The 23,916-nt window shown below is 33.8% G+C and overlaps 1 protein-coding gene across 2 annotated transcripts in view; it reads right to left on the reverse strand.

The window, feature by feature from the left end:
• LOC148308797 (protein groucho-like) overlaps positions 1-23,916 on the reverse strand; it is a 273,991-nt gene that overhangs the window by 190,421 nt on the left and 59,654 nt on the right. The window contains exons 3-4 of one of the 2 annotated variants that reach the window (XM_088261036.1): positions 8,508-8,605; positions 4,861-4,924 (exon numbers count right to left, since the gene is read on the reverse strand). In XM_088261036.1, the coding sequence (XP_088117162.1) occupies positions 4,861-4,924; positions 8,508-8,605 (162 nt within the window). Of the gene's footprint in view, positions 1-4,860; positions 4,925-5,553; positions 5,618-8,507; positions 8,606-23,916 lie in introns of both variants that reach the window. The other variant, XM_088261037.1, reaches the window with a different exon arrangement.

The following is a 23,916-nucleotide window of genomic DNA, read 5'->3' on the forward strand; positions in this document are numbered from 1 at the left end:
AACCAGAGCTAACGTTACAAAATTGATGCATTTCAACTTCAACTATGCTAAATAAAAGCAAAATTTAAGAATATTTAAATTTTTCCTGTTTTTAAATTACATTTTCATATGGTGTACAAAATACATATCACCGGTGAACGCGGAAGTTTTTCGCACCGTATAGGAAGGGTTTAGCTCGCAAAACACATCACCAACACTTACACACATGCAAGTTATTACAAAAACAAATCTAATTAAAACGGGGAAGCGATTCAAAAATTATTCAGATGGAAATAATTTTTCAGCTGAAACTAAATGATTAACACGTAATGAAATTGAAGCAGAAAATTGCAAAGCCATTGCATTTAATTATTTGGCATTGTTAAAACATTCCTTCACCATATAACAAAAAATATACAATATTTTATATTATTACTAAACAAAACCTTTGACAAATCATTTCAGTGCCTTTTTCGGTTGCCATTATAAATACTTTACAAAACAAAGCATTTTACCCCTCAAGCACTAATCTACATAAATACAAACGTTAGTTTCTTCAAAATCTTCAATCTATATCGTAGTCATATAGGAAAAAGTGACCAAGTGCATTTTTTACAAAAACGTGATCTTGACTATTTGAGATCTTACTAGCTTAATATTTCCCTGAAAAAATCCCAAAGGATTTTGATCTTGAAAGTGTAATATATTGACTTGTTAAAAATGACTAACTGCATTGACGTTTATTTTATTGCCAAGCAAAAGTGACTTAACTGGCCCTCCTGAACATTTTACGTTTTGTCGATTGGTCATTCTCTCCTGTACAACTAAGATATATATAATACTATAGACACATGGGGTGCAGAGAACCTGATCATATTGTGAACCAGGCAATCGCCATGGATCTTCCTTGAAAGATATCTAGAGAAAGATCAAATAATTCATGGGTACTACAAAATTGAATACATGATTCGAAACCATGGCCTAGGTGACGTTATCCATGATAGAAGGACCTACAACCTTAAGACGAAGAGAGCTTACCCTCAACAGTCTACAAAGACGATAAGTTGGAACGGAGCCAGGAAGAAGAAGATATGTATATATGCTATGTCACGGTTCAAAACAAGTTCTGTTAAAGCATTTTTTTTACCGCAATGGCAGCACCATCTGTTCAAACCATAACAGCAACACTTTCGATACTAAACATTGCTCTTGGAGGACAGTGTCCTTTTGAGTGACCTTGTATATATACGAACATTGTGATTTTTAAACATATTAGAAAACTAAACTTACTCTTTTCTTTCCTTTCTGTTTAATCAGACTGAGCCACAGAAACGAGTGGCCGGGTACAATTGATTAATTTAACAAAATTTTGAGAAACATCGAAATTAAATTACAATATTAAAATAAGGCGATCAAAGCAAATTGCGAAGAAATACAATTCAAATTAATAAACAAATAATCAAAGCCTGTATTGTATTGTATGTATGGTAGACTTCCATTGTCCCTATTCGAAAGTTGTGTCTATTGAAAATGGGAAGCCTTTCACAACAAATGTAATCCGATTTAAACGTAAATAAGTAAGTACTTGTAAGAATAATAATGCCAATCGAGCTATAGAAATTGCCTCTCCTATCTGGACCATTATTTCCAAGCACTTCTTGAGTATTAAATCTCGACATCATCAAATTAATTTCAGAGGTAACTACAATATCAGATTTGTTTTGCTTATCACTCGAAATGAAAACTAATTTTAGTTACAGTAATTTCTCAATAAATAAAACACTTGTATAAAACCACTTTTTGAGTTTATAAATGTAAACACGACTAGTTTCGAGAACTACTGACTAGCTAACTGGTTTCATAAAATGAGAAGGTGAGATTATCAATCTGAAGATGCCTGTAACTGCTGAAATTTTCAGTGTATCACTATTGTATGTTGATGAGTCTTATATTATTTATTGATTTGGCTTGAAGTTTGAGAAATGACATGATGACTAAATTGTAGAAATAAAACGCTTTTTGAGATTATTAATGTAATCACGACTAGTTTCGAGAACTAAAGATGTCTTCATAAACAGGTGAAAATACAATCATTTGAATACACAAACCAGTTTGTATTTTCACGTGTTGATGAGAACATCTTTAGTTCTAGAAACTAGTCATGTTTACATTTATAAACCTAAAAAGTGGTTTTATACAAGTGTTTTATTTAGGGAGGAATAATTGTCAACTATTGTTTTTTTTTACATTTGTGTATATCTGTTATAGTTCGGAAAAACAATGAAATATTCTGATATTATTTAAAAATATTATATAAATGTATATTTATTCAATATTACCCTAAAGTGGTGGTACATCATGCGGAAGAGTGATCGTTCACCTTGCTTTTATGTATTAACGATCAAGATAACACTGCGTTTATATGATGCAGTGCCCTATGCACCATCGGGTGCGGATGAGGGTTTGAAGAAGAAGAAATATTGTTTACCCTATCGTGTAAAATTATGAAAAAGGGCATACCATATCCTTTTAATATCCATCTACTATAAAAAAATAACATTAAAATTTAATTCAATTCTGATGCCCATAGCCGTGGAATTTTCACGGTACTCCGCGTAATTCGATCATAAAAGATAAATCCAACGAACTGTTAACAGTAATACCTATGCACATGTATGGTCTACCTGCATCTATGTGTGCAGCGTGCGTACCTACACCCATTCGCACAGGGCCGGCATTAGACCATCGGCCGCGAACTGCGCGGCCCGATGGAGTTTCCCATTTCCATTGCGGGCGACCGAGGGTAGAAAAAGACATTTATCACACCGCAATGTGGCGGACATTGGCCAGCGATTGCGGTGACAGGGTTGACACAACCAATATTGGTAAATCACCTTTCTACACGACTCGACATAAACTAAAACTAAACTAAAGATATCGACAAATAAAACCAAACTGATAAAAACAAAAAACTCGTCTAGTGAAATCTTTTGTATTCTCCATTGCTTTGTATGATATGGGAAAAGAAAACATATCGCTCATTCCTTTCTAGAACGTCATAAATCAAAAATGGTCACTTTCAGTTGTATATGTTTTCGAAATGCCCTGAAAATGTACTATATCCCAGCAAAAGCGGCATATTTTTTAATTAATACTAACCCGCTTCAGGGCAGAAAGTGCAGTTTTTGCTTTTTGAAGAAAAGGGAATGTTGAATTATTTTTTGAAATATACTAAATATTTTTTAAATGGAGAAAAAAACCTTCAGGTTTTACCTCAAAAGATCTGTTGCACAGTAAAAATTTCAATAAGTGGCTTGATATTTATTTTTAATACATTACGTTACATTTTTAAATTTTAAAAACGTTCTCCTGAAAAATCAAGTTTTTTTATATATGACGTTCTTGAAAGGAGTGAGAGATATTCTGTGTGAAACATTTATTCAATATGACAATAAATGAAAAATAAATACATTCATAAACTGTTTTAAATGGTGTTGTCCAAGGAATCCATAACATTCGTCACCAATACCACATTTCAAATACATCCAGTATCTTCAAACCCTTACCCGCACCCCAATGGTGCATAGGGCACTGCATCGTATAAACGCAGTGTAATCTTAATCGTTTACACACGAAGGAAAAGTGTTCAGCCCTCTGGTTCAGGTTCCAGTCCAGGGTAATATTGAATAAATATTAGAGTGTAAAAATTCACTTTTATTTATTTGACCACCCCTCCTGGGAATCGAACCCGAGATCTCCAGAATGAAAATAGCTGACCAAAAAAGTAAATATAATTATAAAAAATGGTGTTTGTATTTTTTGTTAATTTTAATTTTTGAAAACCGTAGAAATTGGAGTGTTTGACAACCCTGAGTGAATCCTCTCAATACAAACAATCCCGAGGCGCTCGAGTGATTCACTGAAGGTTCCATGATGCGTGTAAGACTCAAATTACACAATTTATTTGTAAAGGCGTATCAATTTGACGCCAAATTTACACTTCTATTTGTGTCGGACTGTATTGAGACTTGAAGAGTTTCAAAAGTGACGCTGTTCGAGATTCAATTGTACGATATTTGTTAGTAATGGTCCATAGAGGCTATTACGGAAACGATTTGTAATGGAAATAAAAAAATGTAAGGAAGACAATTTAAATATAAAAATAAAGTATTAAAAATGTGGCTATTCCCTTGGGAAAAACATTTGATTTGATGATGGGAATAATGGTTGGGGTGGTACTAGTAATGCATTATTAAATATTGTTATTCTTTCCCAAAAATCAATACTGAAATAATACTTCAAGCTCCGAGACTTGCTCTCACAGAAGTAATAAATATATAACATATTATAACTGATGACAGTCAAACAACTACATACGTCGCTCACTCCTTTCAACAACGTCATTTATCAAAATTCGTCAATATTCAGCTGTGCATATTTTCAGAATGCCTAAAAATGTACTATATTCCAGCAAAAGCGGCATATGTTAATAACTTAATATTTACCCGCTTCAAGGCACAAAGTGATATTTTTGGATTTTAAGAAAATGGTACTGTTTGATTATTTTTTTTAAATATACTAAATATTTTTCAAATGGAGAAAAAACCTTCAGGTTTTACCTAAAAATATCTGTTGCGCAGTTAAAAGTTCAATAAGTGGCTTGATGTTTATTTATATGTAATACATTTTATTATATTCTTAAATTTTAAAAACGAACTCCTGAAAAATCAAGTTTTTTGATATATGACGTTGTTGAAAGGAGTGAACGATATCTAAAAGATAAAATACTAATTACTCCCAAACGTTAAGGGTGACAAATACTAATGTAAGGGCATGCAAGGGCCACTAGGTTTCCCAAGACATCAAAGAGTAGGCACTTACCATGACATAGTGCCTCTGCATCTCAGTCTTTTCCTGTGCCAGCTTCTCACATTCCAACTTGAGACTGTACACATTTACGTTAAGCGGATGCGATTACATGTGACACATGACACAACGTGCAGACACATAGCAATGGTGGTGACAGACAACAGGCGGGTAGCGAGAGCGTCCGTACGATCGGTCGGATTTTTTTATGCGTGAGTTTGTTTTGATGAGGTGCACCGACGCCGTGATGGGTATAAAACAAAAAGAGAAAAAAATGAATTAATAAATGGGGAATGTTAGTCGCGCAGGGAACAAAGTAAGAAGAGAGTCAGTTCACAAATTCCAGGGAGACCAGAAATGTACAGAAGGTGAATGAATTCGTTTAACAGACGACTCGAAATAAGTCGAGTCTTTTTGGCATTCGCTTCTGGGCTCTCTGGGATAGGAATTTAAATTGGAAATGAAAGGAATGAGACGTCGATCAGAATGGAGGGAATGTGTTATACATGTCATGCGGGCGTAGCGGCACTGCAAAAGGAGTTAGATACGATTAGACACACGACCGGACGAGAAGGGTACAGAAGCCCTCCTCCTTCGGTCTGCATTAGGAGAACACGGAAAGCGCTTGTAAGTACACCTCAAAGGAGCAGCATGCTTCATCTCAGGACATTTATACGACGAAGGCGATCCAGCACTTCTGCAACTTACCATGACGTAGTGCCTTTGGATTTCGATCTTTTCGCTGGCCAACTTCTCGCATTCCAATTTGAGGCTGAAAATGGGAAAACATCATTAAAATGCCAATGGCGGACCGGCCCACCAAATGGCCGAGGACATGTTCGTGCGCCTCTTTGCATAAATATCATATTTGGGTCAGAGTCATATTGGTACACAGCCCGGGGTACATCTAGAAAATTTGGTGATGGACTTACAATCTTGTATTTATTTAAGATTGGCAGTGACAGGTATATTGAAAGCTTTTAAATGTAAATTCACAGTAAAATCAGGATCAAATTTTATATTGTTTCACATTTTCAATCAATTTCGCAACTTGGTTAAAAAAAATTGCTTAGCAAGAGCAGATCTGTCAGGAAGCCTAGATGCTTCTGTATCAGATCTGGGCATGCGGTGGGACAGCTTTCAATAGCCCTGAATGACATATTTGTGCGAGAGGCATAATGGTACACAGCCCTGAATGACATATTTGTGTCGGAAGCATATTGGTACACAGCCCTGAACGATATATTTGTGTCGGAGGCATAATGGTACACAGCCTGGATGACATATTTGTGTCCGAGGCATATTGGTACACAACCCTGAATGACATTTGTGTCGGATGCATAGTGGTACACAGCCCTGAGTGACATATTTCTGTAGTGTAATGGCAAACGGGTATATCTGTAAAAATTTTCATTTTCTAAGTTTGTTCCACAAAATGTCTAAAACAGTGTATTCCATAATCTAGCAAAAGGATATAGCTGTAGTTGCAATACTTATTTAGTTTTAATAAGATATGAACATATGCCATTCGAACAAAGTTTTTAATTTAACAACTTTGTTTTTGCTCTCCTGTAAAATTTGGTCTGAGACAGATATACCACTTTGTCTTTGATTTGTGCCAGAGGCATATTGGTACACAGCCCTTAATAAATCATCAATCAATATGAAATATGTCTATTTTGTGCATGCATCGAAGTTTGCTAAAATCGGTAATTGTGATTTTATATTTTTTTAATGGGCATTAAGGGGATCCTGAGGGTTGGGGACGAAGAGTCAGCCTCTGTCCATAAACCCTCCTCCCCTCTCATTAATCTGCATGGAGTTTTTATTCCGGAATGAATTAAGATTGTTTCTCTATGCAGCTGACAAAGAGTCCCCCAGGGCTCCGATGTTTAACCGCAGCGGGGTTAAGAAAAAAAAAGTTTACCAGAGTAGATATATCGATTCTCAGCATTTAAAATGGGTAACAGTTAAAATGACAGATTGGCTACTGCTAAAAATATTTTGCCAATTGAAACTGAAAAGTTTAAAATTTTCATGCACACAAATTTATATAGTAGTGGAATAAATTTGAAGGAAACAAATGACGTTAGTACTATCATTGAATATAGGCGAATAGCAGCGATGGATATCCGTACTCATACAAAATCGTGTGACTTGGAAACTGCTAATAAGTAAGAGACCCACAAACTAATTGCAATATATTTTTTCAAATAAAATATTTCAAAACTGTATTACAACAACTACAAAAATAGCAATTATATATTATAAAAGTATGTCTGAAAATAAAATATATACGAGTATGCGGCGCCGGTCTCGTTCAAAGGGCTAGCTTATAAGGAGAGAGATATACAAGTAAACTTGAAAGAACGTAGGTGAATGAAATAAGTGAAATCATCAAAAAAATATGTATAAATATAAAATAAAAAGAGATTTCAAAATTTTTAAATAACACATATTCTTCTAACCATTATCCCATAGGGCACTGCATTGTTGTCTTGACCGTTACTTACATGAAGGCAGGGAGATCACTCCTGCGCTTCAGGGACCAGCCCAGGGTAATGTTAAATAAATATGAGAATTTATTATTAGATTAAAACCAATATTTTTAGCTTTTCCACTTTTTATTTGACCAGCGACCGGGTTTCGTCGTTACCGACATCATCAGACTGGTGACCAGTCTGATGATGTCGGTAACGACGAAACCCGGTCGCTGGTCAAATAAAAAAGTGGAAAAGCTAAAAATATTGGTTTTAATCTAATAATAAATTTAAAATGCAATTCCATCACGAAGTGTCAGTGGATAATATAAATCTATTAAATATGAGAATGTAAAAACACTAATTTTTATTTTCACCTCAATGGGAATCGAACCCGGGACCTCCAGCACAGTAACGAAACACGCTAACCATTACACCTCGGAGGCGGAAAAAAATTATCAATGCACAAATTCGACAGTAATTTTTTTTATTTAAGTACAATATAAATTTATTTGAAATCGTTTGTTAAATTATAGTTTTAAATTCATAAGAGAAAGAAAACCTGTGTATGTTTTTGAACAAAATTTAAAGAATTTCCTTATTATTTTAGTACAGATATATCATTTGTAGTTCATATAAATTTGAAAATTTCATTAATTGACTGTCACTTTGTGGTAAAATCTATTCATTTTTAATTTAAGTTTTACTTATTATTTCGAGAAATAAAAATACTTTGTGTTCTGATCCACTCACAAATGTGAGTGTTCTGATCCACTCACAAATATCAATATGATCCACAAAGTTAATACTTTCAATATTCAAAACATAAGTTTTACTTGTTAAACACCGCTATTTTTTTAAAATCTATTGTGACACGTGTTTAGATGCATACTGCATCATTTTCAAACACGGTGTTTAAAAATGATGCGGAATGGATTGAAACACGTGTCACAATAGATTTTAAGAAAGACGGGTACCAAATAAACTGTTTAATAAAAAAAACTTAAAAATTACTTACATTGTAAGCAATTTTTCTGAGTACACTGTGAGTAGAGTTTAATTTAATGCATTTTGTTATTTGTGAACTGTTTCATCGCGATTGCAACTTTGTAACGAGCCCATTCACAATGTATCAAGAGCGATTTTGTATCACAAACGGAAATAAAGTAGAAAAATACTGACTTGTGATATTGTGCCTGCAGGAAGTTGAATTCTTCCTTAATCCTGTCGCAGGATTCTCCAACTGTAAATTTGAACGGCTGACCAGGCTGTGGTGGACCCTGAAACAAAGGGAACAACAAATGAGCAAAACCATTGCAATGTGAGCAATACTATTTAAATATGAGAAAAAACATGTAAATACAAGGAAAACCATTATAATATAAGAAAAACCATTTGAATACAAGCAAAACTATTATAATATGAGAAAAACCATTTCAATATAAGCAAAACCATTATAATATGAGAAAACCTTTTCAATATAATGAAAACCATTAGAATATAAGAAAATCCATTTAAATAAAAGCAAAACCATTGTAATATGAGAAAAACCATTTCAATATAAGCAAAACCCGTATTATATCAGAAAACCCTTTTCGATATAAGCAAAACCATTATAATATGATTAAAACCATTTTTGTAAAAATAATTGTGAGAAAAACCATTTCAATATAAGCAAAAAAGTCATAATATGAGAAAAACCATTTCAATATGAGCAAAACCATAAAAGTCTGGGTTTCCGAACACACTGGCTAACCACACTGAATTTCTGACTGACAACACTGAATAATGTGGTTGTCAATTAAGGATAGAGTGGTGAATGCTGCACCTGTGTAAAGTGATCACTTAACCAGTCTACAATAGGTCATATACCCAAACTTCCATATAATATATTTTATATATTATTTGTTTTATATTCTTTATCTATATTAAGTTGTCAAAAAAAACGTAAAAATAACTTCTAAATGAAGAAAATCCAGATTTGTGAACAAGGATTTGGACACACTCAAAATGTTGTGAAATACTTAATTGTTGACTTTCCAAATTCGTAGTGCGTTCACACTTCTGGAAGTCCTCACCAAAAAGTTACATTCCAATATTGCACAGAAAATCCTTTAAATGCAAATCTGTTGTTTACTGTATTCTATCGAAATCTTAATTAAAGTTCCGACAAAACGTGACCAATCTTATGTTAAACCAATATGAAATCATTAAATCGCACAAAGCGTAACAAAATTACAAGGTAAATTCCTGATTACTTAAAATCATTTATAATGGAAATGTAACGTTTTGGTGAGGACCTCCACTAACTAACTAACCGTCACGCCGCTGCCCCGCAGAGGTAGGCAAATAGAATAGAACGCCACACCACTCTGTCTTTGCAAACATTCTTCGCCTCTTCCACGTTCATGCATCTCCTCATACATACCCGCCGGTTGTTACGACTCCTAACCTGACCACTTTCAAGTATTTGGAATACCTGATCATGCCATGTTTTTCTCGGTCTTCCTCTGTTTTTTTTCCAATTACATTCGCCTCATAAATTTGTTTTAACGTTCTTTCCTCACTCATTCGTTCTACATGTGTAAACCATCTCAACACACCTTTCTTAATTTGATGGATAATGCTTATCTCAGCTTTGCATTCCTACCTTATTTCACTATTCGTACATCTATCATACATCGTTTTGTCGCAAATTCTTCTGAGAGATCGCATTTCGACTGCATTTAGTCTACTTTCATCCATCTTTTGCCAACTCCATGTTTCACTTCCATACATTAGAGTTGGAACCAGGGCTCCGTTGTGCACTGCCAGTTAAGCTTCCGCTGATAGGTTTTTATTTGCTATAACTGATTTCAGTGCACCATTCACTTTGTTCCCAGCATTCACTCTCCTTTCTATGTCTTTATCAATCTTTTCATCCCTAGGACCTCCAGACTTATGGAAAAAAGCCGTCTTCCTTGCTGTTTTTTTTTTCAAACATATTGCAATTCAATGGTCGAAATTTATGAGCGACGAAGTTCTTGAAAATTTTCGGAGCATCTCGCGGGTCAATTGGCACCTACTTAGCTGTGACGTATGGCCAGTGAATAATTTGAATCCGGTAGCCACTTGAGAGCACTCCACTCTACTTCACTCTACTCCACTCTACTCCACTCGCCACTCGTAACTCTAAATCACACTATAAGCTTAAAACCGTTCGCTGATATGTTGGATAGTTTTATGATGAATTAATAAGAAAAAAAAATTCAACATTTAGGTAACATGCGAGAATGGCATTCAATGACAAAATTTAAATTAATTTATGAAAAAAAAATCTAATCCTCATCCGCACCCAATGATGCATAGGGCACTGCATCGTATAGAATCAGTGTTATCTTGATCGTTAAATACACCAAGGAAAGGTAATCATCCTTGCATTCAGGTACCAGTCCAGGGTGATATAAAGTAAATATTTATTTACATTTTGAGTGTAAAATAATGCAACTAAATTAACTGGTCAAATTTTAAACCAGCCTATGACGGTCGTCAGCCCCGTAAATATCCCAGACATCCATATTCTTCTTCATCTTTGATGAGATGTCAAAAAATAATATGAAAATTAACTCCTATAATTGGAGATAATCCAGATTTGTGAACAAGTATTTGGACACACTCAAAATATTGTAAGTAAATATTAGACTGAAAAATCGCTGATATTTACCTAGGGAGTCTAAGATGCTTACTAAATAAACTGGACCGTTCTGATGATGTCGGTTACGACGAAACCCGGTCGCTGGTCTGATAAAATACATGTGAAAAAAAAAACTATATACTTGTTACTGTATTATATTTAGTACATATTTTTAAAAAGCGAAAAGCAATCATTTTAAATTTCGTTAGAATGTTTTCAAAGATTTTTATAATTTAATTAAAAGCTAAATGTTTAATGAAAAAAAATAATTAAAAATTAATAAAATATACGGTAATCCCTGTAAATTTGTTTGTATGGAATGCTCGCCACTGGCATTGTATTAATGTATCTTTGTTTTATCACTGCTGCCCATATACGTGCGTAGATTGTTACCAATGCCCGACCGCATTGTAAAATTTAATTTAAAATTCGGTCTTTGAAATTAAATTTGCAATGTTTTCGCGGTCGCTCTAACCACAGAGATTAATATAGGGCTATTTTTCAACATTTCGCCTCACCATTCGGTATATATAATAATATAAATCAGTTTGCGTGTAGTAATTTTACTTATGCAAATAAATCGATCAAATTATTTTTGTATGTACCTATGATGAGTGAATAATTTCACAATTTTGAGTGTGTCCAAATACTTGTTCACAAAATCTGGATAATCTCCAATTACAGGAGCTATTTTCATATTATTTTTTGACATCTCATCGAAGATGAATATTTTCTGGCGTTTCTCATGTGTGTGATTATAATCCAGGATTCGGACCTCACATACTAATAAAAGAGTTTCTGCTTAGTAAAAAGCTTCTTTTCATCTCACCAATAGATGTCTCTAAAGAAGTTATAGTGATTCAAGAACAATGTTTCAAAATTGGTTCATATATATGGAACTTCCGAGTATTTGAGTAGTGTGGTTGTCAATAATGGGTAGAATTGGTTAATGTTACACGTGTGTAAAGTGATCACTTAAACCAGCCTATGACGGTCGTCAGCCCAGTAAATGCCCAGACTTCCATATTCTTCTTCGTCTTTGATGAGATGTCAAAAAATAATATGAAAAATAACTCCTATAATTGGAGATAATCCAGATTTATGGCTCATATGAGTCATAAATAAACCCTGAAGAGGGCAACAGGTTGTTGCCGAAACTAGAAACAAAACAAAGTCTATTTACTACTCAAAATAAAATATATAATGTAGTTTTTTTCTCTTCACGGCTTTTTATACATATGTATTAGCTCAAAACGATTAAAAATTGAACTAATTATAAAATAAATAGTAATTGAAGCGAAGCGGAAATTCCTTTCTAAGAAAGAACGACAGTGCTCGATTTGTGTGGGTTTGCTAGTGTTGCGCGGCCTGTTATTACGCTAATAGCATTCCGGGATAAGTTTATTAATTCGAATAATCTATGAACACGATAAATTCCAGTTTGGTTTCTCCTCTCAGTGTACTTTGGCTAATGCAGGAGTCGGCAACTAGTGGTTCGCGAGCCACATGTGGCTCTTTGTCAAACTCAAAATGACATATTTTATACAAAAAAATCATTACTATCTTTGAAAATTATTCTGTGCCTAAAAAAAATTAGAACCTTTAAAAATGTATTTACTTTAGTTTTATTCTGTCTTCTTTACTGAATAAATTAAAGTAAAGTAATTAAATAAATCGTTGAATGTTTTAACAAAAAATATTTGAAGGTACCTTTTAAGGTACCTTCAAATATTTTTTGAGTAACAAAGATACTAGAAAAACTGTTTATTTTAATAGAAAAGGGCGTTTTCGAAATCTTTTTTGCGCTAATTCATACATCTATGATAGAGTTATAAACCTGCGAAAAAAGTATCCCTGATTAAAAATCTGTTAGGTACCTTAAAAAATACTTGTAGGTTGTTTAAACATTCAATAAATTCAATTCAATTATTGACTTACTGAATTGAATTTATGATCATGAACTAACCATGACGCCGCACCCCCGCAGGGGTTGGCGGAGAGATTAGAACGCCATACCACCCTGTCTTCGCAAACATTTTTCGTCTCTTCCACATTCATGCATTTCCTCATACATACCCGCCGATTATTTCGACTCCTGACCCGGATTTGTGTTGTAAATTAAAAATTGGGTATCCAAAATTATACAAACCGTAAACGGTTTGTATAATTTTGGATACCCAATTTTTAATTTAAATTGGCTACTGCCATTAATAAAAATAAAATAAATTTTATTTTTATTAATGGCAGTAGCCAATTTGTATATAATATATAACATGTTGTATACTTAATGATAGAATAATGTTTTCTCTGTTTAAGTATATTATTGACTCGCAAGTATTTATCTAATAATAATAATAATAATAATAAAATTGGATAACTTATATAGCGCCATTTTCGTAAAAAAATACCTCAAGGGCGCTTAAACAAAGGTTAATTCAACACTCTCCTTGTCATTCATCGTTTACTTTGTGTAATACCACTTTTATGTAAGTGGTTTTACACAAAGTAAACGATGAATGACAATAATGTGTTATATTACCATACCACAAAGTTATCAATGCTTTTAATATACAAAAAATAAGTACGAATTTTGCTACTCACGTTTGGCTCTCTTAGTTCAAGAGGTTGCGTACCCCTGCTAATGTATTCAGAATTCAAGACCGTCCCACGTAATTGTGCGAGTGTCTAATTGAAAAACCATACGAGTGGGCGGCGACATGATCTCACTAATAAGTGTATGTAATACCGACCGGTCGGGTTATTATCCGATATTCGATACAAATTACAACCACATTATAAGCGAACTAATTGGAATCGGTAAACACGACAAAACGGAATGTCGTAACTGCATTTTTTTATTATTATTTATTAACAACTAGTTTATAATAAATACAATAATGGTGCGTTATTAAGCAATTGCGCCTCCGTAGTGTAATGGTCAGCGTGTTTAGCTACCGTGCTGGAGGTCCCGGGTTCGATTCCCAGGGGGGGAGGTGAAAATAAATATTAGTGATTTAACACTGTAATGTTTATTTAAAATTACCCTGGACTGGTTCTTGAAGCGCAAGAGTGATCACCTTGCCTTCATGTAAGTAATGATCAAGATAACACTGCGTCAATTTGATGTAGTGCCCTATGCACCATTAGGTGCGGACAAGGGTTATATTAAGCAATTTTATTTAATTAGTTTATTTAAATTGCTACAAAATCATAAGGCTATAAAAAAAATATATGCGTAAGAAATAGACGTAATCGAAGACATACCGTATTTTTATATAAAGGTACCTACATTTGCACCATTCACTAAATAATTTTTTTAAAAACATTAATACATATAAAAATTTTGATAAAAAACTATTTTCAAAATACGTATGTTTTAGATTCTAGGTTCTGATTGATCTGATCGTGCCAAGTCTTTTTCGGCCTTCCTCGTTCTGTTTTCCCGCTCACATTCGCCACATATATTTTCTCAGTCATTCTCTCGTTATCTATTCGCTCCTCATGCCCTTTAAATTCTGAATGTATAATGGTGGGGACTGACCGGAGCATTTCGTTGTAACATCGCTCGCAGCGAGCATTCGAAACTATGGATGGAGCGCTCGGCTCACTGTACTGACTACGAATGCTCGCATCGTAACATGTTACGTTATGACGAAATGGCTCCAGTCAGTCCCTAAAATAATAATATATTATTAGATTAAAACCAATATTTTTAGCTCTTCCATTTTATTTTTATTTGACCAGCGACCGGGTTTCGTCGTTACCGACATCATCAGACTGGTGGGAGGCTATACAAATTGTTATGTTATATATAAAACAAGGCAGGAGTTGATAACCATGATTTGATATAATTTTATTGAGAAATTGATTTAATTTAACCAAAATACCTTCTACAAAATACCAAAATACAATATTGCTTTTAAACCAAAATACCTTCATATGCGATCATAAACTTATTAAGATATAAATTATAAAAAATTTTAAATGAAAGATGATGGAACACAGAGCATCCCTGCAAGGGATGGTAGTAGTGTAGTCCACCATCAAAAACAATATTGTAATTAAATGAGAAAACCTTAATATTCGATCATAAACTTATTAACCTAAGATAATTATATATAATTTTATACCACCTTAAAGAACTCTTCCTAATCTTTTCAATTATTCCTTGTTCGAATGGTTTGACGATAGCACAATAAACATACAATGACAATATGATATTCCTAAATAAACGATTAGACAATTTTTATGACCTCTTCAACAGAGCAATGCAATGATGTAACACGGGAACACACACATCAAAATAATGTTTTATTAACAAATTAGTATGTTCCTTTCAGAGCATTGACACGATGCCTGAGTTGTACAAAAATGCCTTAGGTATGTGAAACAAATATTTGTACATCGTAACACCTGTGTGAACCAGAGGCAAATATCTAAAACATATAAATGGCAGGCCACATCAATGAATAAATATTTGAATTTCATCAGCTCTTCATTAAAACAAATCTTGCGTTTATATATTTTTCACTCAATCAATAAATGCCATCTTAAACCAACATGTCGCGATATATCTACATGCGTGCATTCCACACAGGCCGAAAAACAGCGACTAACTTCCAAATATATTCAATTAATTCCATCTCTTATTTAGAATAGCTAAACCTTTTAAAAATCCAGCATCACTAATCTCTTTATATTATTCATTGGTTCGTAGTAACTTAGAATTTGGATGTGTTGTCTGGTCACCTCATTATTTGACTTATATAAATATGATTCAGTCTGTGCAGCAAAAATTTCTTCGTATGCTCACATTTAAATGTCACCTAGGCCGAACTCTGTTATGTTATGAGGAGCGCCTAGAATATTTCAATATTGACAAATTGGAAATCAGGAGACAAATTGCAGACTTAATGTATCTTTATAATATAATCCATGGTAACATTGATTCAGCATTTTTTGTCGAGAAGATAGCAATGAATGTTCCCTCTCGGCGATTAAGGAGGCACAACACATTTTCTCTCCCAGTATATAACAATAACTTTAACTCCATTTCTAGGATGCTAAGATTGTATAATAATTTAGAAAATACTGATAATGTGACCATCGACATATTTAATGATGGCACGGAGAAATACAAGAGGACTATTACCGGATTGGTGAAATCAATTTAAAATTGATTTCACCAATCTGGTGGAGTCTTGAATTTTATACCTTATGTAGCGTAGTTTAATTTCACTTTTTATTTTTACTTCTAATTTTTGTTTTTATTTTTCTTACTTCATTACTTTTAATTGTTACTACCCTTTTTTTACAACCAAATTACTATTCTTTATATATGTGTTTAACCTGCACCTTTGTTTGTGAACCGTAAATAAATCAAATAAAATAAAATAAAATCTCTGTCCAAGCGACCAGTCTATGGAATGAATTACCTCTCCTTGTAAAAAATGCAGCTTCTCTGTTGACTTTTAAGAAACGTTCGAGTCATTACTATCTATCATTAGAATCCTAACTGTCCAGCAAACCTCATTCCTTAGTTTTTCCTTTACCTCCTGTCCTAAACTCTCTTCCTCCTTTACCTACCTTATTATCATAGATTTGTATTTTTTTTTAAATCAGTAAATTGTGGTTTATGTATTTTTTCTTTCTCATTTATACTTTACGTTCAAGCACTATCTACCCTCTGATTCCAAACAGCTATATAAGGTATCAAACGTTTTTAACCAATATCACAATTTTGTTTTTGGTTGGTCGGAAGATTTAGCTTCTTAGTAATAAGCCCGCCAATGTTCATATTTTTCTGTACATGGAGTTAATTTTTTTTTTAAAATGGTACCAACATGTGAAAGGGATTCAAGACCATTGCATTTATACAAGTTCCAAAAATTATTGCAATATTGGTGTTCAATGATGGGCAGAATGGTGAACGGTACACAAATGTATTAAATGATCACTTAAGCCAGTCTAATGCAAGGTCGTAAGCCCTGGGATGCTAAGACTTCCATTTTCTTTCATATAAACGATAGATGTTTCATCTAAAGTTTAAACACCTATAATATTGATATATCAACCGTAGGGTAAATAATCTAGTGTCTGATTTGAATAAATAATATTAATAAAAAAATGTCACTGCATACAAATGAGATTAAAAATATCGTTTGTATTTTATGCTACATAGCATGACAAGAAAAAAGAAACATTCCTTCATTTTTTTGTGAAATGAGGAAAATATCAAAGTTCGATGTTCACAACCACTTCCATACAAAGATATAAACGACATCATGCATTTGTATTTATATAAAAAATACAGTGGAATCTCTATATTCGTCATCGCTCCATCCCAAAATCATGACGAATATGGAATTTTAATAATAATAAGTAAAACCCTTATCCGTACCCCCAATGGTGCATAGGGCGTTATATAAACGCAGTGTTATCTTGATCGTTTACACACGAAGGAAAGGTGATCAGCTCTCCGCTTCAGGTACCAGTCCAGGGTTATATTGAATATTTGTAACAGTGAAAAAATCTTATTATCTTATATTTATTTTACCCGCCCTTGGGAATCGAACCCGGGACCTCCAGAACGGAAGCCAAGCGTGCTAACCATAACACTACGGAGGCGGACAAATATGGAACTATACGAGCAATTTTTACCACAAAAACTAACGATTCTGTTAATGTCACCATGTTACCACCTGTGACTTGCTTAAATCCTAAATTACGAATTTAGTTTAGTTTCCTAAGAGCCTTTACTTGACCTTTCCTCAACTGATGTATTTCCTCCATTTAATAAGCCATATAGTTAAGAAAGCAGCAGGCACCTCGGTGGTTGGAGCGCTACGTGCAACGCAGTCAAGGTATAGCTGGAGAAGAGTCATTGCTTCCACAAGGGTCACAACCCTCAGTAATGAGGAATATTACTAGAAGTAAGCCACATAATGCTAGACGATACAAGTGACGGATATTGAAAATACAAACGCATACAGAAAAAAAATATTCTCAATTAGTACTAGTTATATTTAAAGCTTTGTGTCATTTTTACTATTGTATTTTTTTTACAAAAATGTAACATACTCGTACATACGCTTACATAGCGCTATTCGTGCTATTGTGGTGATGTTATTTTTAACCCTAGTTCATGTGTTTGACCTCGGCTCTTAACGCATGTTTGTCCTGCAACTCTTAGTGCATGTTGGTCTTCAGGTCAACCAAAACTCGCATGTGTTGAACATATCGTGTAGTTTTAAGTGTGTAAATAGTGCTAATATAAGTGTGTAAATACTGCCTAATAATAATTAAGGCAGCAACAGGCACCTCAGTGGTTGGAGCGCTACGTGCAGCGCAGTCAAGGGATAACTGGAGAAGAGTCATTGCTTCTGCAAGGGTCACAACCCTCAGCAATGAGGAATAAGACGGAGAAGAAATAGTGCTATGGTAGTGAAGGGTGGTATCGTTTTCATGTTGTTGTAGTGATTGTCCTGCCGAAGAGACGGGTACATCTCGAAACCGGTAGACATAAAAATCTCGGTGAGTGGTTTATACTAATATTTCTAACATTTTTGTAAAAAAAAATATAAAGGTAAAAAAATAACATCAAAATGTGCCGAATATCGAAGCTGACGAATATATGAGCTGACGCATATGATGTATGTATCCCTAAATGGTATCAAACGTGGTATTATAGTCTTTTGGCGATTACCGCAAAAGGAAATGATATCAGAGGTTGTTTTAGTTTCTTTTGTGGTGATTTTATCGTGGTTTTGTGGCTTTAGAATTTGTATAGAAAAAATATATTTGTGGTATATTATTTATTATGCTTAGCTCTTCTTGTCTGTATACCATATTCCTCCACCGCTCTTTGCCCAGTGCCAGAACTTTTAAACTTTATACCACACGACCACCGCCTTCTCTTTTAACTGGTCCGTATTGATCTTTATCTTCTTCTCTTCTATTTTCTTTTCTATTATGGTAGTGATGAGGTTGTCATTCCGCTCGGCATGTTCTTTATTCTTACCACTTCTAGTTTCTATTATTTTCATTTATTGATTCGGCAGTCACTTTGTGGTAAAATCTATCCATTTTTTATTCATGTTTTATCCATTTTTAAGAAATAGAGGTATTTACTATGAAAAACATCTATTATTTTCAATAAGATTTTTACTTCTTTCACTCTTCTCCATTCATCTACTTTTTCACTCTTTCCATCCAGATTTTTTTTCTCATTCTTTTCCACCACAACTTGAACACATAATATTTCTCTACTGCCTTTGCCATCGTTCTGGTTTTGCTACTATTATCATACTCTCAGCATGGTAGCCAAATGTGTTAAGCACTATTCTATTGGGTGCGGAGAAGGGTTAAAATAAGAAGAATAATAAGATTATGGAGACAGTGTAGATGGACTGCGGTGTTTATGTGTATGATGAAATTAAAATAAGTAAATAAATAAATAAATAAAATGTGTGTGTTCGAAATTGTTTCTCGTGAATTTCGACATCCTAGCGAAAAATCATTAAGATGAATTGACTGCTGTATACGTTACCTTTCACTCGTTCAATTCCGGTTATACGACTTGTCGAAACATAAACCATATGTAACATACAAGTTTTTAATGAATATAAAAAAAAAATACTGAATAACTTAGCCATATATGTATTCATTTTCATTCAAACCCTTATCCGCACCCCGATGGTGCAAAGGGCACTGCATCATATAAATGCAGTGTTATCTTGATCGTTAACGCATGAAGGAAAGGTGATCAGCCCCCCGCTTCAGGTACACCGGTCCAGGATAATTTTGAATAAATATTAGTGTGATAAAATTACTTATATTTATTTGACCCCCCCTGGGAATTGAACCCGGGACCTCTAGTATGGTAGCCCAACGTGCTGACCATTACACTACGGAGGCGGACATATGTAGGAAGTACCAATTATCATCCTAGTATTTTCCAAGATTCGACAAAAAAACAGTCATTGAATCCTTCAATTTGGTTTTTATCGCGTCTAAATAAAAAATGGAATGAAAAAATAGTGAGTGGAGTGGACTTTGATAATCGCCAGACTTGTTCCCAACACTAATAACATGTTGGAGCCATTTTTTGCAGCCATTAAGATCTTAATATGGACATAAATTAAAGCGAACTGCTTTTTTGGAAATCATTTGATTATACTGTTTAAAATAAACACGTTTTTTCCAATCATCGCGAAGATAAGTATTATCGATTTTTTTTTTATTTGCACGATGAAGTTTTGAGGAAAGAAGGCGGAGAAAAAACCAACGACATTTTTATTTAAATTTATTCAAATTTTGATAAAACAGACAGTACTGATTATGACGAATCAATTTTGCTAACTGAAATCGTGTTATGTTGTATAAATTGATAAATTTACGCATTTTAGGTGTTTATATAAGTAATTTAAATGGCTTTTATAACATAAAATAATAATAATTAATTAAAAGGAAATAATGTAGAAAAAATTATATCGAACTGGTTTTTTTTTGCCAACTGCTGTTCATATTTATAATGTAAATTAAGTGAAAATGATAAATTAAAATCAAATTATTTTAATATCACACAATAAATGATTAACATGTGTTATTTTTTATTATTGAAAACATTGTATTTTAATCTGAATTCTTCTCATTAGCATATATAAATATATTATTTTTCTTTATAAAATAAAACAACGTTGTTTTTAACCATTTTTTATTGGTACACTTTTTCCAATCGGTTTCGACAAGAACCTTGTCATCATCAGGGTTTATGTACTAATTCTAAAACATTGATATACTCATAGTTAGGTTATAGTTAATTACTCTTCCTTTACGATGCCAAAGTTGTTTTATTTTATAAAGTTTATAAAATGTGTCACAAAGTATCTGCGAAAACATTCAAGAAAATATTATTTTTCTTTTTGACAAGTAATATAGATGAAGAAGAATATGGAAGTCTGGGTATTTGCAAGCATGACGACCCGTCATAGGCTGGTTTAAGTAATCACTTTATATACGTGCAAAATTTACCAATCTAAACATGATTGACAGACACACTACTCAGTTTTTTAAAGAACTTGTTTACTAACTTAAAATTAAACTAACGAAAATGGTGCTATGTAAATAATTAATTTTTTAAAATCATTATTAACTAACTGACCGTAACGCTGCTTCTCTGCAGAGTTAGCAGAGAGAAAGGAACGCCACAAAAATCTGTCATTGTTGACAAACAATCTTCGACTCTTCCACATTCATACATGTCCTCATACATACCCGCCAATTGTAGCTAAACATGATAACCAATACACTACGGAGGCGGATAATTAAATTATATACCTTTTAATAACATATATGTACATTAAATTACAGTAAACCCCCCTATAACGTTGAGATAGGTGTTTATCGATGGGAACGTTGCAGGATGTTAATTTATTTTATTGAAATTTTATTTAAACTACTCATTTCAGTCTTTGTCACTGGTTAAAATGTGAAAATAAAATTTAAAAATTTAACCCCTTATAACATTCCCTCTTATAATACGGCACCTTGGCTGTCTAAACTCAAAACACAGTGAAAAAAGTAGATTCTACTTTGTCCAAAAATGCAAAAAAAAAACGTACTACAAAAAAATGTCCCTTACTGTGTTTTAAGTTTGGACAGCCGACCCATATCAACGTTATAGGGGGTTTTACTGTATATACTACTACTACTACCATCACGCCGTTTCCCCGCAGGGGTAGGCAGAGAGGATGGAACGCCACACTTTTCTGTCCTGACATACACTCCTCACCTCCTTCACATCCATACATCTAGTCATACATGCCCTCCTATTACGCAGACTTTTAACACCGCCAGATTTTAGGTACTGTATATACCATTTTAAAAATATAAATATTTACATTAATATACATATAACATTGAAAATAGTATGATCTTAATTTCAAGTGGATCGAAAAACACATTACCAAAAACCGTTTTGGTGTTAAATCCATTCTAAAAAAGTGACTTCACGCACATGTACTCGCATGCATATGAACTTCGTAAGCCCCCTGAAGTGGCCACTCGTAGATAAAAGCTGTTCTCCGAATACGTTATCTCTAGTAGGTTATTGGTGAATAAAAAAATGAACACTCGAAAGATAATGCCGGCACTCGCCACTCCATTCCACCGTTGTAAACGTAAAACATGGTGGGTGAATGATACTCAAACAACACACAGATACGTGTAGGCACTCACACACTACACGACTACACGTACATGATACTTGACCGTCGGCGTTGGTCGTGGATGTATGCGATTTAAATGTATTTACTTACCTATATGTAACGTGACTCACATCGGGTTCAAAGCCCACTTGCAACGAAATGCAAATAAATATACTTTAACCTTCTCCTACATTAAGGCCCAGTATTCGATAAATCGCAACACAATTTTCTTTGAACCCAGGTAACATGTGACGTAATTGAATGATTGTATTAAAACACCGTTTTTGTATTGAAAAAATAAGTTTTTCTTCGGAATAAACATATCGCTCGCTCCTTCCAAGAACGTAATCTCAATCAAAAATCGTCAATTTTCAGTTGTTTCAATTTTCATGTTTTCGGAATGCTCAGAAAATGTACTATATCCCAGTAAAAGCGGCATAGTTTTAACTTAATATTTACCCGCTACAGGGCAGAAAGTGATGTTTTTACATTTTGAAGAAAAGGTATTGTTTAATTATTTTTTTTAAATATTTTTCAAATGGAGAAAAAACATTCAGGTTTTACCTAAAAAGATCTGTTGCACAGTAAAAAGTTCAATAAGTGGCTCGATATTTATTTTTAATACATTTTATTATATTTTCAAACATTAAAATCGATCTCCTGAAAAATCAAGTTTTTTGATATTTGAAGTTGTTGAAAGGAGTGAGCGATATGTACTTTTGATTCAAATAACAAGGTAATATTATATACTATGAGGCAGTAAATGTAATACAAGGTAATATGCAAGTTGAGAGTTGTAGAAGATGTTCGTATGTAGATCTCCCAGCACTAATTGGCTCTAAGTTCGTATGGGCGAGGAACCCCACCGAGATAGAGCTACATAGAACAGAGTACAAACTGTATACGAAGTAGAACTCCCCATTAGTCAACTTGTACACTGTTTGTGTTTATGGTTGAATACGGTATTAAATTTGCTATAGGCAATCATCACATTGGTACGGTATAATAAAAACAGTAATATTATTATTAAAACCCATATCTGCACCCCGATGGTGCATAGGGCACTGCATTATATAAACACAGTGTTATCTTGATCGTTAAAACACGAAGGAAAGGTGATCAGCCCTCCGCTTCAGGCGCCAGTCCAGGGTAATATTGAATAAATATTGCAGTGAAAAAATCACATATATTTATTTCACCCCCCCTGGGAATCGAACCCGGGACCTCCAGAACGGTAGCCAAGTGTGCTGACCATTACACTATGGAGGCGGACGATCGATCATTTTTTGGACATCTCAATAGATGAAGAAGAATATGGAATTTTTAATTTATGTTTTACTTAGTAAATACCACTATCTCTTAAATTCTACTGTGACACGTGTTTCGATGCATTCCGCATCATTTACAAAAACACCGCGACACCGTAAACACCGTACCGTTTTCAAACACCGAAAATGATGCGGAACGCATCGAAACACGTGTCTCAGTAGATTTTAAGAAATAGTGGTAATTACTAAGTAAAGCATTTATTTAAAATGGATAGATTTTACCACAAAGTGACTGCCGAATCAATTAATGAAAAGAATATGGGCTGATCTATGCCCATGACGGTCGTAACCCCGTAAATGCCCAGACTTCCATACTCTTCTTCATCTATGTTAAGATGTAAAAAAATAATGTGAAAAATAACTCCAATAATTGGAGATAATCT

This window comes from Brachycentrus maculatus, unplaced genomic scaffold (genome assembly GCF_059751285.1).
Source record: "Brachycentrus maculatus isolate JH-2025_06_01 unplaced genomic scaffold, ASM5975128v1 h1tg000147l, whole genome shotgun sequence".
In the NCBI taxonomy this organism is placed as follows: Eukaryota; Metazoa; Arthropoda; class Insecta; order Trichoptera; family Brachycentridae; genus Brachycentrus; species Brachycentrus maculatus.